Here is an 18,602-nt window from a genome sequence, read left to right as displayed (position 1 = left end):
AGGGGTTAAACCATTGAGAAAGGACTAGTGGACTTGTCTAAAATATTCAAATTCATCAAAACTATCATAGTATAACTGCAGAGCTTCATTGTCCACATGATAATTGACAAACACAGAGCAATTGCTCTGATGAAATTAACATTATGCAAGGCATGTCACATAAGCAAGTTGATCTTCTGCTAAAAATAAACATGGTTAGCTATAAGCCACTGACTTAGTAGGGGCAAAATGACCAACACCTCACATAGAAGCTGACACCCAATCTGGACCATAGTCCATGATCAAAATGAAACGTGATTGCCTCTGGCTGGCATTCTATAGGACTCCTCACATTGAGGGCTCAGGTGCAATACTACTACCATCAAGTGCATCACCTATTTGTGTGGTTCTATAGAAATAGTGAAAAGGGTAAATCCATTTGAATTGAATGACCCCTTTTGACTTGAACGAAACCTTCCATACATATTTGCCCATTGTAGAGGTGTAGTATTTCCATACATATTTGCCCATTGTAGAGGTGTAGTATTTCCATACATATTTGCCCATTGTAGAGGTGTAGTAAAGAGCAAGAAGGCCCGCACACTCTTTAAGCTCCCAATTCACTGCTTTATTGACTACGTTTCGATCTGAAACCGATCTTCTTCAGGTTTTTTGTTTGACCTGGCGAAGATTAGTTTCAAATCGAAACATAGGCAATAAGTGGTGAATTGGGAACTTAAAGAGTGTGCAGGCCTTCTTCTTATTTACTAGTATTCTTTATTAGCCCAGCACCTATGTTTTTTAAGGATATGCATATGACCACAAACTTTTCCATTGTTGAAGTGCCGAGAAAGTGACTTTTTGGACCTGAATGCCAAAACATTCAAGAGATAATCTGGACCCTCTCTTTCTAAAATTATCTGCCAAAATTGTTGCAACCCCTATTACTAGCCTGTTCAACATCTCTTTCGTATCGTCTGAGATTCCCAAAAATCGGAAAGCTGCCGCAGTCATCCCCCTCTTCCAAGGGGGTGACACTAGACCCAAACTGCTACAGACCTATATCTATCCTACCCTGTCTTTCTAACGTCTTCGAAAACCAAGTTAATAAACAGATTACCGACCATTTCGAATCCCACCGTACCTTCTCCGCTATGCAATCTGGTTTCAGAGCTGGTCATGGGTACACCTCAGCCAAGCTCAAGGTCCTAAACGACATCATAACCGCCATCGCTAAGAGACATTACTGTGCACCCGTATTCATCGACCTGGCCAAAGCTTTCGACTCTGTCAATCACCACATTCTTATTGGCAGACTCGACAGCCTTGGTTTCTCAAATGATTGCCTCACCTGGTTTACCAACTACTTCTCTGATAGAGTTCAGTGTGTCAAATCGGAGGGCCTGTTGTCCGGACCTCTAGCAGTCTCTATGGGTGTGCCACAGGGTTCAATTCTCGAGCCGACTCTCTTCTCTGTATACATCAATGATGTTGCTCTTGCTGCTGGTGATTCTCTGATCCACCTCTACGCAGATGACACCATTCTGTATACTTCTGGCCCCTCGTTGGACACTGTGTTAACTAATCTCCAGACGAGCTTCAATGCCATACAACTCTCCTTCCGTGGCCTCCAACTGCTCTTAAACGCAAGTAAAACTAAATGCATGCTATTGAATCGATCACTGCCCACACCTGCTCGCCCGTCCAGCATCACTACTCTGGACGGCTCTGACTTAGAATACGTGGACAACTACAAATACCTGGGTATCTGGTTAGACTGTAAACTCTCCTTCCAGACTCACATTAAGCATCTCCAATCCAAAATGTAATCTAGAATCGGCTTCCTATATCGCAACAAAGCATCCTTCACTCATGCTGCCAAACATACCCTCGTAAAACTGACTATCCTACCGATCCTCGACTTCGTTAATGTCATCTATAAAATAGCCTCCAACACTCTACTCGAAAAACTGGATGGAGTCTATCACAGTGCCATCCGTTTTGTCACCAAAGCCCCATACACTACCCACCATTGCAACCTGTACGCTCTCGTTGGTTGGCCCTCGTTTCATACTCGTCGCCAAACCCACTGGCTACAGGTTATCTACAAGTCTCTGCTAGGTAAAGCCCCGCCTTATCTCAGCTCACTGGTCACGATAGCAGCACCCACTCGTAGCACGCGCTCCAGCAGATATATCTCACTGGTCACCCCCAAAGCAAATTCCTTCTTTGGTCGTCTTTCCTTCCCATTCTCTGCTGCCAATGACTGGAACGAACTGCAAAAATCACTGAAGCCGGAGACTCATATCTCCCTCACTAGCTTTAAGCACCAGCTGTCAGAGCAGCTCACAGATCACTGCACCTGTACATAGCCCATCTGTAAACAGCCCATCTATCTACCTACCTCATCCCCATAATGTATTTATTTATTTATCTTGCTCCTTTGCACCCCAGTATCTCTACTTGCACATTCATCTTCTGCACATCTACCATTCCAGTGTTTAATTGCTATATTGTAATTACTTCGCCACCATGGCCTATTTATTGCCTTAACTTACCTCATTTGCACTCACTGTATATAGACTTTTTGTTTTCTTTTGTCCTACTGTATTATTGAGTGTATGTTTTGTTTATTCCATGTGTAACTCTGTGTTGTTGTATGTGTCGAATTGCTTTGCTTTATCTAGGCCAGGTCGCAGTTGCAAATGAGAACTTGTTCTCAACTAGCTTACCTGGTTAAATGAAGGTGAAAAAAATATTTTAAAAATAAATAAATAAAGGTGCTCAAAGTTGACCTATTTTGCATACCCCACCCTACCATGACACATCCATGTCTTCACCACTGTAATGGATAAACGGTTGAGACTGATATCATTTAAAAGCTTACAAACAGGGTTGTCAAAGTATAAGATCATTTCTAGAGAATTGTATTTATTTTATTTAAGAAATGACATTTTAACAATTCAATTATCTAGAAAAGCGTAAAATTCATAATCACATATGTTGTAGCTTAGACCCTATTTTACATCATCTAAGGTTTTTGTGTTGTGCCTGCCATCGGTTTTGACATAACATGCTCTTGAATACAAGGTGGGTGCAATGTTTTGGCTGATAAATGTACTGAAATGGGAATACAAATAAAATGTCAACTTTCAAATGATACCACAAAGATGTTTGGAGATCCACACATCAGAGAATGTTGACTTGAATGGGTATATCTGTTGTTTTAAATGTTATTGTCAATCCTCCATAGGAAACCTATTTAAATCATAGCAATATAGATAATAGAATAGACTTGACCGTTTAAGTTGACATACTTGACCGTTTAAGTTGACACATGGATCTGTGTTATAGTAACTAATTAGTTGTTAAAATGTCAATTCAATTTAAATGTCAACGGTGTACCAGCAACATTGCAATGGTCTGAAGAGATAGAAATATAATTCATAGAATGGACCTATGACTGAAATGACACCCAATCTGTGTTCAAGAGCATGCCATGTCTTAACCGATGGTGGGCACAACACAAAACCTCAGATGATGTGAAATAGAGTGTAAGCTATAACATATGCAAATATGGAGAAAAAAAATCATAGTTTACACGTTTTCGATCATTTATGTTAAAGGTTGTAAATTACAATTTGTATTCCTTTATTTTTATATATTTTATTTTTATTCTTTTTTTTTCTTTTTTTAAATAATACAATTGATTGACAACACTGTGTGTGAACTTTTAAAATATATCAAACTTATTTTTCAGGGATGAAGACATGGATGTCTCATGGTATGGTAAAGTAGGCAAAATGGCTCAACTTTGAGCATCTTTATCTCATGAATGTTTGGGCATTCAGGTCCAAACCTTCCCTTTCTGACCACTTCTTACATTAAAGTTTTGTTTAAATCAAAAGGGATGCTGATTGAATTCAAATGCATTTAACCAACATTTTATTTTATTAACAGATCCAGATTTATTGAATCATTTTCACTTTTCTCCCTCAGATTCACAGTTTCTAAGTGAGATCAGAATTTGTCTGATCTCCCATTAGAGCTGGACAGAGGGTGTGATGATGAGAGAGTGTGGGAAAGGTGAGAACAGAAGTGCCAGGGCCAGGGGGGCAAGAGGGGTGCTCTACTGCAGCCGTGAGCACAGGAAGAGATTGGACAGTGTGTACAGACATAACTATAATTCAATGACACGTAATGTAAGATGTCAAGGCTCTATATAAAGAAGGCAAGGACAAAGCTTATAACCAATCACCAAAACAGTCATCTCTACAGTTTCTGCAGTATGCTAAATGCCCACTGACTCTCGGTCAGAATCTAGAGCAAGAGAGGCCAGCTGTAAGGGAATAAAGCACAAGGCTCAGTTTTGTCATAGTTACCTCTGAACAGCTATCAGTGGCTAAATATTTCATTTGACATGACTATATTCAGTTGAAGTCAGAAGTTTACATACACTTAGGTTGGAGTCATTAAAACTCGCTTTTCAACCACTCCACAAATTTCTTGTTAACAAACTATAGTTTTGGCAAGTCGGTTAGGACATATACCATAATTTCCGGACTATTGAGCGCACCTGAATATAAGCCGCACCCACTGAATTTTAAAAAAAGTATTATTTTGAACATAAATAAGCCGCACATGTCTATAAGCCGCAGGTGCCTACCGGTACATTGAAACAAATGAACTTTACACAGGCTTTAACGAAACACAGCTTGTAACAAAAATAAATAGGCTTTAACGAAACACGGCTTGTAACAAAAATAAATAGGCTTTAACGAAACACGGCTTGTAACAAAAATAAATAGGCTTTAACGAAACACGGCTTGTAACAAAAAATAAAAAATGAGCAGTAAACAGTAGCCTACCAAGAAAGTCATTGGTCACTATCTTCCTCCTCCTATGCACTGAAACCACTGAAGTCATCTCCTTTCAAAAAAAATTGAAAGCGGGAAAAATCCATATATTAGCCGCGTCATTGTTTAAGCCACGAGGTTCAAAGCGTGGGAAAAAAGTTGCGGCTTATAGTCCGGAAATTACGGTACTTTGTGCATGGCACAAGTAATTTTTCCAACAATTGTTTACAGACAGATTATTTCACTTATATTCCACTCTATCACAATTCCAGTGGGTCAGAGGTTTACATACACTAAGTTGACTCTGCCTTTAAACAGCTTGGAAAATTCCGGAAAATGTGGGCTTTAGAAACTTCTGATAGGCTAATTGACATCACTTGAGTTAATTGGAGATGTACCTGTGGATGTATTTCAAGGCCTACCTTCAAACTCAGTGCCTCTTTGCTTGACATCATGGGAAAATCTAAATAAATCAGCAAAGACCTCCGAAAAAAAAATGTAGACGTTATCCACTTTTGCAATAAACATTTCAGGGAAATAGTTAGAATTTTTGGAATTCCAAAATGAGAAGTGCATTTAGGATAGGTGGCAATACTGCAGGCCATTAATATGTTGATGGCATATCCTGTGGATGTCAACATGGCGTATTAATGTGAATGTATAGGGCAGGCATGGCAAGGCAGGGGAAAATAGAAATTATCAGAAAAGCTGAATAATTGTATTTCAGACTGGTTCTGACCATTTGGACTATTCATAAAACTCTATTAGGCAAAACATCTCCACTTTATAAATTGTATTGTTAAAATCATCAAGGATTAAAAAAGTATGTCATTTTATATTGGAAAGAATCTTACTCCTCTGAAATTACCGTTCAGCCTCACTGTCAAAGACTTGGAACCACAGAATTCTACTGAATCAAAGCGGATGTCCTTTGTCAGGGAGAGCCGGGGCAAAAGTAACACGTGGCGAAAGTAACACGCCCATTTTCTTAGCTAACACAGAAGCTAGAATGATGTAGTCAAGTCAGCACGTTCCTAATGTGGAGGATGAGCTCACTGCAAAGAAACAGCCTAGTCCCACCATGTTTCGCAGAGTTATCAACAAAAACTGGTTATGAGCGATGTAAGTAAAAAACAGACCAGGAAGTGTTTTTTGGTTGTAGAGTTGTGTTTAGTTATTTAAGGTTCCAAACATATGTCATTTTCATTTTTGTGATTGGGAGTCCCATTGGGCGGCGCACAATTGGCCCAGGGTCGTCTGGGTTTGGCCAGGGTAGGCGTCATTGTAAATAAATAATTTGTTCTTAACTGACTTGCCTAGTTAAATAAAGGTTAAATAACAATATTTTTATTAATATTTTTATTAATATTTTTATACTTTTATCCCGGTTCTTCCCTACCCACCCCATCTAACCAGTTTGAAATGAAATTCACATTCAACATTTCCCCCAATAAATGTCGCCTAGGTGAAGGACTACTCCACATGAGCATAATAAGCTATTCTGAATTTGATATAACAGGAGGCTGATATCAAGAATGCTGCCCATAAGCCAATTGGAGCTAATAGCCATATGGTTTGTAAGTTCAAAAACTGACGCAAATAGCACTTAGACATTTTAGACCTTGCAATCCATATAATATTTTACACTGCAGGTGGTGTGTGACTTTGACATGCGAATTGTCATTAGCACAGCACTTTCACGCTTGAGGTGCAATTTGGAGAGTAATTTAGAATCTCAGGTAAATTCACTGTCTCATTTAGTGAGTGGATCAGATGGTTAGGTCATCAAAAGCAGCAGTGGAGTACTGACCATTAGTGCATCCAGCCCTTTGTCCCCCCCCCCCCACACACACACACACACACACCTCAAATGACGAAACAAATTCAAAACAACCGTTCCCAGTCATAAAGCCCAGTGCATTGCAGGCTGCCACCTGCTTGTGTTGTGAGTGTATAAAAACAATGCCATAATGAGCCATGGGGCCAAGGAAGCGACATCAAATAGGACAAGAGGGATCTGAGGCATGAAGCCCACTCTTAGTCCAGTGGGGAGTGAGAGTGATCCGAGAGAGGGAGTGGTGGAAGGGGTGAGCCACCTCTGGTAAAGATGATTAAACTTTACAGCCAGACAATTCTGATGAAATACCACAGGGATTATTAATCCTACACTGATTGGGAGTGATGGTGGAATAAACACACATATAGTAACAGTACTGAGCAAACAATATGCACTGAATGCACTAACAGCATCGCATTTGACATACTCTAGAGAAAACTCATTAAAAACACCAGCATTTCATGGATAGAGTTAGTTTTAAAGCAAATTTTATATCATTTTGAATAGCGAATGCAGGAATATATGTTTTATTGGGGGTTTTTTTTCAATTTAACTACAAACTCAAACCATCATCCTGAAATGTTAAGTAAATATGCTCAATGTGGTGGTAACTAATAGTTGTTGTTTTTTTAAACCTGAAACTTACAGTGTAAAGAAGTATACTGCCTGTGTGATATTGGGTGGAAATCCGTCCGGCTGCTATAATGTGGAAACGATAGAACGTCATCTTCATTAATAGTTACAAATATGCAAATATGCCTCTCATGACATGGTGATGACAGCTAAAGGTAAGGAACAGTCCAAAAATAAGTGTTAGGTGCCAGTGACTGCTTAGTAAGACAAAAATCCATTTTCACACCAAACAGAGCATAATTTCTGCAACAGAAATTGACAACTTAATTGACCCTTTGTCTAACAAGCCTTTTAGAGGCCTATCTTGTTCTTCCACACTTCCATGTTCCATGTTCCTGTGCTGATCTTTTTGGAACCACAGTATATATTCTCTATTGATAATATATTATTACTGACCAATTGTAACATTTATCCATAGTACACCGTAACATCACATGGTTGGTGAATTATCTCCGTTTACTTCCAGAGTTGGATGAAGCCTGATCAGACATGCTTTGTTATAGTTGCAGTTCGTTAAAAAAAAATACACCATTGGATAATACATTGCTTATAAAAGCATCCTATAGAGCAGGGGTATTCAACCTCACCTGGTTGTCTAGGTCTTAATTGAAAGGAAAAAAATGAGTTGCTTTGGTCTAAATCAGTCCATGATTAGAGGGGAATGCAGTGGAACTGGCTTCGAGGTCCAGGGTTGAGTTTGAGGGCTATAGAGGAAGCTATAACAATTAGCACTCATGTATAATTGAAAAGACATGGTCTGGATGTCCCTTCACAGTTATAAACTGGCTATAGGATACTTCTAGGACTGTGAACACACCAGAGGGGTTACTGTTTATGTTGACTAAAATACAAATCGTAAAAGCATTCAATGTGATGTAACAGGTCTATGTTTGGTATAATTGTAGTTGCTGCTGTTATATTGCAGATCAGAACAATGTAAGTGTTAATGCCACAATGTGAAACATTTTCTGACAGAGACAATATTACTTTGTCTACGGGGTAATTCAATAAACAATCAAATTCACATAGGAACTCAAGCTAGGGCTCAGTTATAGTGGGCCTATCAGACCATTTAAAAATGTATATAGATGAGCTCTCCAAGTCAGACAAAGATATTCTAAAATATGGCCATGTGTATGAATGATGTGGGGCTGCTGTCAAACGGGCAGTAAAGTAGATCACCAGTTAACTCATGTAAAACTAGATCTCTGTCTAATGACATTAATCAAAGTAGTGCTAAATGTACAGACTTCTGACAATGTGGAAACGAGGAATGCCGTACACACAAACATGCAAATCTAGTGTTATTGCTACCCATTACAATACATGCAACTGTTTGATATAAATTCCATACCACTTCACTATCTTAGAAACATCTTGTAAATGCAAATACCAAAATTCCAAACTACAGGGCAAAATGAATCAACAGGTAAGGGCACCAATGATGCACTATTATCCTGAGTTGGAGAAATATTACTCCCTGTAACAGATATTATAGAGATGCATATTGTCTAAGTCTTGTCTTCTGGTTGGGAATAATTGAGCTACAGATTCAAACATGTTTCAGATTCAAAAATGCTTTCTCATGGGCAGGAAGGAAGAATGTTGTTTCTAAATCTCTTGTAACTAAATTTAAATGAAGTGGCCCACATCTCATATGATCATGTTAGTAAATGGTTTATACCGTAAACAAGATTTTATAGCATTTCTTGTTCTGAATATATGGGAATTGAGATCATCACTAACCATTTTTTGAGTTAAAAAAATGTGACTGGACCGATAACAAACTTCTCCCTCCACTCAGTGTTAGGGGATGCAGTGTCTTGTGTGAAAGATAAGAAAGTCTGCTCATTGAATTGTTACAGCCCCTAAAAAGCCTATCTTCACAGAGCCTGTACACCAGGGATCATCAACTAGAGTCAACTGCGGGCTGATTTTTCGTGAGTGGTTGGTCAGGGGGCCGTAACATAATTACAAATAATTTGTAGACTGTAAATTGACAGCCTACAAAGCCCAAATACATACATTTGACTAAAACATAATTTCACACCTGCTTACATTTGTATACAATCACGTGTCTCTCTATTATGTGTGGAAATACTTTGGACCAGATTTTCAAAATTAAAAGCACTTGGAGCTGATTTGCTGACATTTTTTGAGTTTATAAAAATAAAAAATCTCTGAAAACGTTTTGGCTGGTGGTCTACCAGTTGGGGAACCCTGCTCTTAGGAAAAAAGATGCTATCTAGAACCTAAAAGGGTTCTTTGGTTGTCCCCATAGGAGAACCCTTTGAAGAACCCTTTTGGGTTCCATGTATAACCCTTTCCACAGAGGGTTCCGCATGGAACCCAAAAGAGTTATTATACCTGGAACCAAAAAGGGTTCTACCTGGAACAAAAAGGGTTCTCCTATGGGGACAGCTGAAGAATTCTTTTGGAACTTTTTTTTCCTAAGAGTGTAGTCTGTATATATAATGCATTTCTCTTATTCTGTAGGCAACATGACAAGTTCTTGAAAATTACAGGTTCACTCTAAGGTTGAGACATTGATTTGACTACCTTTGAATGAAAATAGTGTACACCATATACCCTGTGGTCCAATAAGGGCTCTATTTGTGTCATTCCATCCATCCTACTACACCAAACACCAAATCACTGTGAGTAAAACATTAAAGACAACAACATTTGCTCAACGACCGTACTCAGTGTAATACAGACAGTACAAATATGATGCTTGCTTTTTGCATGATATTAGTTGCACATTCCACAAGCAGGATTTAAGTTGGACAAGAGTTAATTTTCGAAGTATCCTATGAAAAGCATTGTTAATCAATTCAACAACACATTTATTATTTTGCGATCGAGATACGTAAATCATGCGGCATGTGGCTTTGTGTCCAATCAAATTCTAGGAAAAAGTTATACAGACAACATAATAATAAAATAAGTTCTAATGAAGCCTAGAAGGTCTTATTTCTTTAAAAAAGCAAAAACAGACAAGCACTATGGATATACACTAGTCAGAGCTTAGAACTATAGATGCTCAAAGTAGTCTACAAAGTAGGCTTATAACACCTTTATTTGCTGTAATGACAATGATATGGAGGTGCAACTTTGCAATTCCTCTAGGATGTACAAATCTGAACTGTTAAATGTGTTGTTTTTTCTGTTCCTTCAACACTATTCACGGCTATTGTTTTCAGGATCAATAGTGGCCTAACCTATGCAGAATTTATTCTATGTTACTACTGCAGTAACCACCACAGAGAGTAATACTGAGAGTGCTACATTTATTAAAGATAATAAAATAAACACAAAACTGTATAATTTGCAATATTACCATATGGCAAAGGGGTAGTTGATTTTTTTCATCAAATACATATTATCAATATAACAGTAGCCACCCTATTATAGTACATTGTGATAGTCTGTTGGAAGAGGGAATTAAGAATTATGCAGCCCATAACATTGTAAAATGTGACAGGTGACAGATTGCTTTGTCACACTGAAATTACAAATGTAGGTTAAATACACCATAATAAGGGCACTGTAATGTAAAGTGTTTCTGTGTATTTGTGCATGTCAATAAAGTTCTTACCTGGCATCTGTGTAAGAGACATCCAGAGTGTCACCAACCTCATTCTTTATGCATGGGGAGTTGGGATAGGTCATCCTCCCTTGCATCTCGCCCGGGTACCACTGCTCAGGAGTTGGCCGCTCTCTGCGCACAAGTCCACCACCCCTCTCAAATTCACGAGGGTTACAAATGAACGCAGTGTCCGGTCCCGCAAAGTATGAATTCATACCCTGCCTCGGTCCATATTGTGTATTGTCATTGTCATTATACCTGTACTGAAAGTCCCATGACGTTCCGGCAGGTTCATTATGCCTATTAAAGGCCTCAGATTTTATCTTGACACTGTATTGTTGTTGTAAGTAGTCAGCATATTTGTCCTCCATAGTCTCTCCAGTTTCACCGACATGTGCTGGGGGTTTGTAGAACACAGGAGAAGAGTTTCTGTCTGTTTCGGTTTGATTGAAGTGTGCTGGCAACAGTTGGTCAAAATGATAAGACGCTGAGCGAGCTCCTGTATTCAAAAAATGATCTGTTTCTTTTGAAGTCGGGTCATCCCTGTTTTCATTCAGTCTAAACTCCTGTTCATCTGTGGATGTATGTCCGGAGCTAAGGTGCTGTATAGTCGACACTTTTTCTGTAAGGTTGTTTGCAGGGGAACGTTGAAACATCTCAACTAGTTGTTTATCACTTTGTAGTGGCTTGGCATTGCGCTCACTGGGGCATTGGTATTCTGTTATGGAGACGTTTTCTCCAGCTCCAGAACATTTCAATAGAGGCACCTCAAACAAATAGTTTTCTTGACTTTGGTGATTTACGCTGGATGGTGCGTGACTAGGTCCCAGGTCAGTCATCTCATTTGCGTCCATGGTCAATCCCAGTGACACAGAGACAGCGTTGCAGAGCTCCCTCGCCGTTTTTGAGATGGTGCTGCAGGCAGAACTGGAGCAACTGCTCGCCACACAGGCCTCACTGTTAGGATTTAACTCATTTCCGTGATGGGACACAGAAGGTTGACAGGACTGTTGTTCCGTGTTGGAGACTTGCTGTCCAGAGCGACACGATCCGTATTCATTCGCGTTTGGATTGTCTGATTCGTTCAAATAGGAAAACCCGGCTTTGTTCCCTTTTGAGCTTTTGGCAAAATGGATACGACATGCCACTGATTCGAGTGTTCTGCAAAAACAAACGCTGTTGTCTTCCCTCACTTCAATATCAGAATTGCGAGCAGTTTCTGACCATATTTCTTTTCGGGGTGATTGCCGGCTCGTTTGGCGCATCTCCCAGGGTTGTTTATTCTGCAAGAAACTGTACTTTGAACTACAAAAGTCCAGGCTTTCAGTGACAGTCGTGTTACTCGGCAGTGCTTGCACGTTGTGGAAAACGTTTTGGAAAGGTCCGCGAAAAACTAGGTTTGGGGAGTCACAAACTCCTCCTAATCCAACCGGAGTCTCCATAGTCCAAAAAAACGGCGTTTACGGTGATTGGCCGTCTGAGTTGTAAAAATTAGGTTTGTGAAAACGTAAACGTATTGACCAAGTTCATTGACAAGAAAGTAAAAAGTCACAAAACAATGAGTCAGCTAATTAGACCTATCTTTAAAAAATAGGAGGATAGGCCTATTGCGTAATTTAATCGATTTTTTGTCCGAAATATTTAGCCTACACCAAAAATGATTTACTCAGTTTATATAAAAAGGTTATGAAAACAAATATGTCGTTATTTCATAAAATGCTTACGGATTCATATATAAAAAAAAGTTACTGCATACATTTTGACATTATAAAGCCAACAGAAGTATCCTAAATGTCAGATTTGCGCTCACCATCCATGAAGGCGAAAATGAAATTTGTCCTGACTGAAGTGATGTTCTGAAGTCGATGGACTATAATCGTGGCTATTTTTCCCTGTTGTCTGTGTCCAATCTGGCAAATGCGTAACCGGGGGGAAGCGGTGCCTGTTTCAATCATGAAACTCCTCTAGTAGGCTAACGTTTAATATCCATAAAGTTGCAAGCCTACAAAAGAGTGATGCACCCAAAAAACTCGTCAGACAACTGAACACACCCCGGAAGAACAGCAATTAATGCTTGGTTTTTAAGAATGTTTGGATTGCTGCAAGTTTGCGCAGGGACAAAGTTATCTTCCAATGTCCTTGAGCGCTTTTTGTCGTCAGCCTGTGAGTTTGGCAGCATTCCTTAAAATGACTAAATAAATATCATTGGATTAAGGCCAGTTGGCCCACAGAAAGTAATTCAAAATACATGTATATATATACAGTACCAGTCAAAAGTTTAGACACACTTACTCATTCAAGGGTTTTTCTTTATTTATACTATTTTCTACATTGTTTAATAATAGTGAAGACATCAAACTATGAAATAACACATATGGAATCATGTAGTAAGCAAAAACGTGTTAAAACAAATCAAAATATATTTGAGATTCTTCAAAGTAGTTTTGCAGGTACTATTTAATGAAGCTGCCAGTTGAGGACTTGTGAGGCGTCTGTTTCTCAAACTAGACACTAATGTACTTGTCCTCTTGCTGAGTTGTGCACTGAGTCCTCCCACTCCTCTTTCTATTCTGGTTAGAGGCAGTTTGCGCTGTTCTGTGAAGGGAGTAGTAAACACTGATGTATGAGATCTTCAGTTTCTTGGCAATTTCTCGCATGGAATTGCAGTCATTTCTCAGTACAAGAATAGACTGACGAGTTTCAGAAGAAAGTTCTTTGTTTCTGGACATTTTGAGCCTGTAATCAAACCCACAAATGCTGATGCTCCAGATACTCAACTAGTCTGAAGAAGGACAGTTTTATTGCATCTTTAATCAGAACAACCGTTTTCAGCTGTGCTAACATAATTGCCAAAGTTCTAATGATCAATTAGCCTTTTAAAGTGATTAGCTAACTCAACATGCCATTGGAACACAGGGGTGATGGTTGCTGATAATGGGCCTCTGTATGCCTATGTAGATATTCCATAAAAAATCAGCCGTTTCCGGCTACAATAGTCATTTACAATGTTAACAATGTCTACACAGTATTTCTGATCAATTAGATGTTATTTTAATGGACAAAAAATTTGCTTTTCTTTCAAAAACAAGGACATTTCTGAGTGACCCCAAAATTTTGAACGGTAGTGTATATATAAATATCCTATTGATACGAGTAGGTTAGACAGTCAAACGTATTTCAATGTGAATATAAAATATGAAAATCATGAAATGTCTTACTTAGATAAGATTGGGTTGAAATGAGGACCTATAAGTAGCCTATAATAAAAAGGTTGGAGTTGGCTGAGTGTAGTGGACATGCACACAGCAAATTCTCCAGTGTTAAATCAATTTAACACTGGTCCAGTGACTATAGGGGTCTACACCTTTTAGTGTTAAATTAACACACTGCTTAGTGTAAAGCCATATTTGCATATTTCCCAGAGTACGTTGCCTTTCAAGTGAATTGTAGTGTTACCACCCATGACAGTATTTGTTAGTGACATGGTTGTTGCATTCATACATCTTCAGTCCTGTGATCTTTACCAAGTGAAATCCTAAGTGAATATATTACCATTAAAATTACATTATTTTACACAATACAACAAGTATCTACCCTAATACAGTGGCCTGAAACTCAAGGATTTCAGGACCCACGTCACATTATGATGGCTTACAAAGTTACAGTGGCTTGCAAAAGTATTGACCCCATCTTGGCATTTTTCCTATTTTGTTGCCTTACAACCTGGAATTAAAACAGATTTTTTGGGGGCTTTTATCATTTGATTTAGACAATATGCCTACCACTTTGAAGATGCAAAATATATTTTATTTTGAAACAAACAAGAAATAAGACAAAAAAAACAGAAAACTTGAGCGTGCAAAACTATTCACCCCCCGAAAGTCAATACTTTTGTAGAGCCACCTTTTGCAGAAATTACAGCTGCAAGTCTCTTGGGGTATGTCTCTATAAGCTTGGCACATCAAGCCACTGGGATTTTTGCACATTCTTCAAGGCAAAACTGCTCCAGGTCCTTCAAGTTGGATGGGTTCCGCTTATGTACTGCAATCTTTAAGTCATACCACAGATTCTCAATTGGATTGAAGTCTGGGCTTTAACTAGGCCATTCCAAGACATTTAAATGTTTCCCCTTAAACCACTCGAGTGTTGCTATAGCAGTATGGTTAGGGTCATTGTCCTGCTGAAAGGTGAACCTCCGTCCCAGTAAATCTCTGGAAGACTGAAACAGGTTTCACTCAAAAAATTCCCTGTATTTAGCACCATCCATCATTCCTTCAATTCTGACCAGTTTCCCAGTCCCTGCCGATGAAAAACATCCCCACAGCATGATGCTGCCACCACCATGCTTCACTCTGGGATAGTGTCCTCGGGGTGATGAGAGGTGTTGTCACGACTTCCGCCGAAGTCGGTTCCTCTCCTTGTTCGGGCGGCGTTCGGCGGTCGACGTCACCGGTCTTCTAGCCATCGCCGATCCACTTTTAATTTTCCATTTGTTTTGTCTTGGTTTCCCACACACCTGGTTTACATTTTCCTCATTACTTGTAGTGTATGTAACCCTATGTTCCCCCCATGTCTGTGAGTGAAATTGTTTATTGTCGAGGTTGGTACGCTTCTGTCTGGTTTGCGCCGGGTTCTGTTTTATACCCATGCTTTGTGGCAGCCGATACTTTGTATGTGGGTTTTTGTACTTTGTGCTGCCTCATTTGTTCGTTGGGCATTTGTTTTGTGACGTGGTTGCGTTCTGTGCAAATGATTGCCTTAGTAAAGTGCTTTGTCCACTCATCGCTGCTCTCCTGCACCTGACTTCCATACACCAGCTACACTCACCTCTTGACAGGTGTTGGGTTTGCGCCAGACATAGCGTTTTCCTTGATGGCCAAAAAGCTCAATTTTAGTCTCACCTGACCAGAGTACCTTCTTCCATATGTTTGTGGAGTCTCCCACATGCCTTTTGGCGAACACCAAACGTGTTTGCTTATTTATTTCTTTAAGCAATGGATTTTTTCTGGCCACTCATACAGCCCAGCTCTGTGGAGTATACGGCTTAAAGTGGTCCTATAGACAGATACTCCATTCTCAGCTGTGGAGCTTTGCAGCTCCTTCAGGGTTATCTTTGGTCTCTTTGTTGCCTATCTGATTAATGCCCTCCTTGCCTGGTCCATGAGTTTTGGTGGGTGGCCCTCTTTTGGCAGGTTTGTTGTTGTGCCATAATCTTTCCATTTTTTAATAATAGATTTAACTGTGCTCCGTGGGATGTTCAAAGTTGCTGATATTTTTTTATAACCCAACCCTGATCTGTACTTCTCCACAACTTTGTCCCTGACCTGTTTAGAGAGCTCCTTGGACTTCATGGTGCCGCTTGCTTGGTGGTGCCCCTTGCATAGTGGTGTTGCAGACTCTGGGGCTTTTCAGAACAGGTGTATAGTAAATACTGAGATCATGTGACAGATATTGTGACACTTAGATTGCACACAGGTGGACTTTATTTAACTAATTATGTGACTTCTGACGGTAATTGGTTGCACCAGATCTTATTTGCACCAGATCTTAGTGTTGTTGTTTTTGTCACACTGCTTTGCTTTATCTTGGCCAGGTCACAGTTGTAAAGGAAAACTTGTTCTCAACTGGCCTACCTGGTTAAATCAAGGTGAAATAAATACAAATAAATAATAATAACATTTAGGGGCTTCATAGCAAAGGGGGTGAATACATATGCATGCACCACTTTTACGCTTTTTATTTTTTAGAATTGTTTTTAAACAAGTTATTTTTTTAATTTCACTTCACCAATTTGGACTATTTTGTGTATGTCCATTCCATAAAATCCAAATAAAATGTCATTTAAATTACAGGTTGTAATGCAACAAAATAGGAAAAAACGCCAAGGGGAATGAATACTTTTGCAAGGCACTGTATGTGTAATTCCTATTGGAATCCAGCCAGAGTGGGGATACCCAACATTTAGAATGTTTACACACCTGCAACCTGCATTCAGAATGACTGCTAGGTGGGCAAGACTAAGATATGAGACTACCTAAACCATCTAAACTGGAAAAACCATTTCAGTAACATGTGCAATAAGTCCAAGTAACAGATTGTATTAGTGAAAAAACAAGTATGTAATTTATATTTGATTAGCAAAAGATTAATTAATCAATGTACAATGTACATAGGTATTGAAACAAACACTTCAAAAAAATCAACCTGCAATGGAGCACTGAAAAATCAACACTAGGTAACGCTGGCCAATTTGCTGTGTAGTGGTAGAGCACAGGTCTAATTACGTCATTATGTATGATAATGACACATCACTGCTCATCATACAATGCTTGTAGCTACTAGAAATACGTGTCTGTTTCACCACAACAGGCTTACATTGCCGACACAGTTATCCAAAACAACCTTCATTCACTTTAGAGTCTAGGCAGTAGCAGGTAAAGTTTCCTTCACAAGAGCATGTACTAGTGCCACCTGGGATAAGAATCATCAAACATGCATCCTCCAAAACAATTGCCTGAATGCAGAGTCCATGGGCAAAGATCTGTCTTTCCTAACAACACAGGTTGTTATATAACAACATTTTAAATAATTCCTTGTAAAAAAAAAAGTTATAATTCCAACACCCTTTGATTAAGTCATGCAATTGCTGTAAAGTAATAACTATGCAAATGTCATCTAATGTGTTCAAAAAACATATGTGAAATTAAAATTCAAAAAATTAAACACAACAAATATTAAAAGAACATTCTTGCACAATGTAGACCTAATAGATACAAAATGCAGCACCTACAGGCAAGCAAGGATGGTTTGGTAGTGTAGAAAAAGCCCATGGAGTTGGTGGAATAATCCTTTAATTCATTGCCACTTACTCAGCTGGGCCAGGGGCGCTTTAATTAGGTCAGGTGGAAATGTCCGACAGATCTCCACTCCATAAAAGGAGGAAATCACCATCGCCTGATCGCGCTGCTTTCTCTTCCTTCACTCTGTCTAATCCAGAAGTTCTGTGCATCCATGAATCCACCACAGACTACTCAGTAAATATACCACTTTATGGTTAAAGGAATTCCTGCCTCAGTCTCATCCATTCCTCTGTCACCTGACCCGTGACCACCTGTTCACCCTCACTGTCAGTCATCCTACCTGTCCAGCTACCCACACAGATTCCACTAATCTTTCAGGTAGTAAATTATATTCCTATTCCGCCTATAGAAAACACAAAAAAGGATATACCACAAGTAGGGTATTTTTAGGAGGAAATAGGAGGAAACTGAGTTACTTGTTGTCATAGGCGTCATAAGGAGTGGACCAAAACGCAGCGGGTAAAGTGCTCATCTTCTTATTTTATTAAAGAAAACAATCAAAATAAACAAACGACAAAAACAGTCCAGTAAGGTGCATAGACTATACTAGAAACAACCACCCACCAAACACAAGTGAAAACAAACCCAACTAAATATGGCCTCCAATTAGAGACAACGACAACCAGCTGCCTCTAATTGGAGGTCATTGCAAAAAACAACAACATAGAAATAGAAAACCAGATATACACATAGAAATAGAAAATATAGAACATAAACCAAAAACCCTGAAACAAACACCCCCTGACCAAACTACAATTACGTTACATTTTAGTCATTTAGCATACGCTCTTATCCAGAGCAACTTACAGTAGTGAATGCATACATTTCATTTTCATTTCATACATTTT

General features: G+C 39.1%; 1 protein-coding gene across 2 annotated transcripts in view; it reads right to left on the bottom strand.

The window, feature by feature from the left end:
* LOC115149079 (androgen receptor) overlaps positions 1 to 13,035 on the bottom strand; it is a 66,604-nt gene extending 53,569 nt beyond the window's left edge. Inside the window, exon 1 of one of the 2 annotated variants that reach the window (XM_029691588.1) lies at positions 12,705 to 13,035. Coding sequence is in view for 1 of the 2 variants with exons in the window: in XM_029691586.1 (XP_029547446.1) it covers positions 10,904 to 12,336 (1,433 nt within the window). In the remaining variant the exon portion in view is untranslated. Of the gene's footprint in view, positions 1 to 10,903; positions 12,337 to 12,704 lie in introns of those variants that run through there. The other variant, XM_029691586.1, reaches the window with a different exon arrangement.
* Positions 13,036 to 18,602: the final 5,567 nt, after the last annotated feature.

Source organism: Salmo trutta, chromosome 15 (genome assembly GCF_901001165.1).
Source record: "Salmo trutta chromosome 15, fSalTru1.1, whole genome shotgun sequence".
Lineage (NCBI taxonomy): Eukaryota > Metazoa > Chordata > Actinopteri > Salmoniformes > Salmonidae > Salmo > Salmo trutta.
Note: the sequence above shows the minus strand (reverse complement) of the source record. Positions and strands in the feature narration are given on the sequence as shown.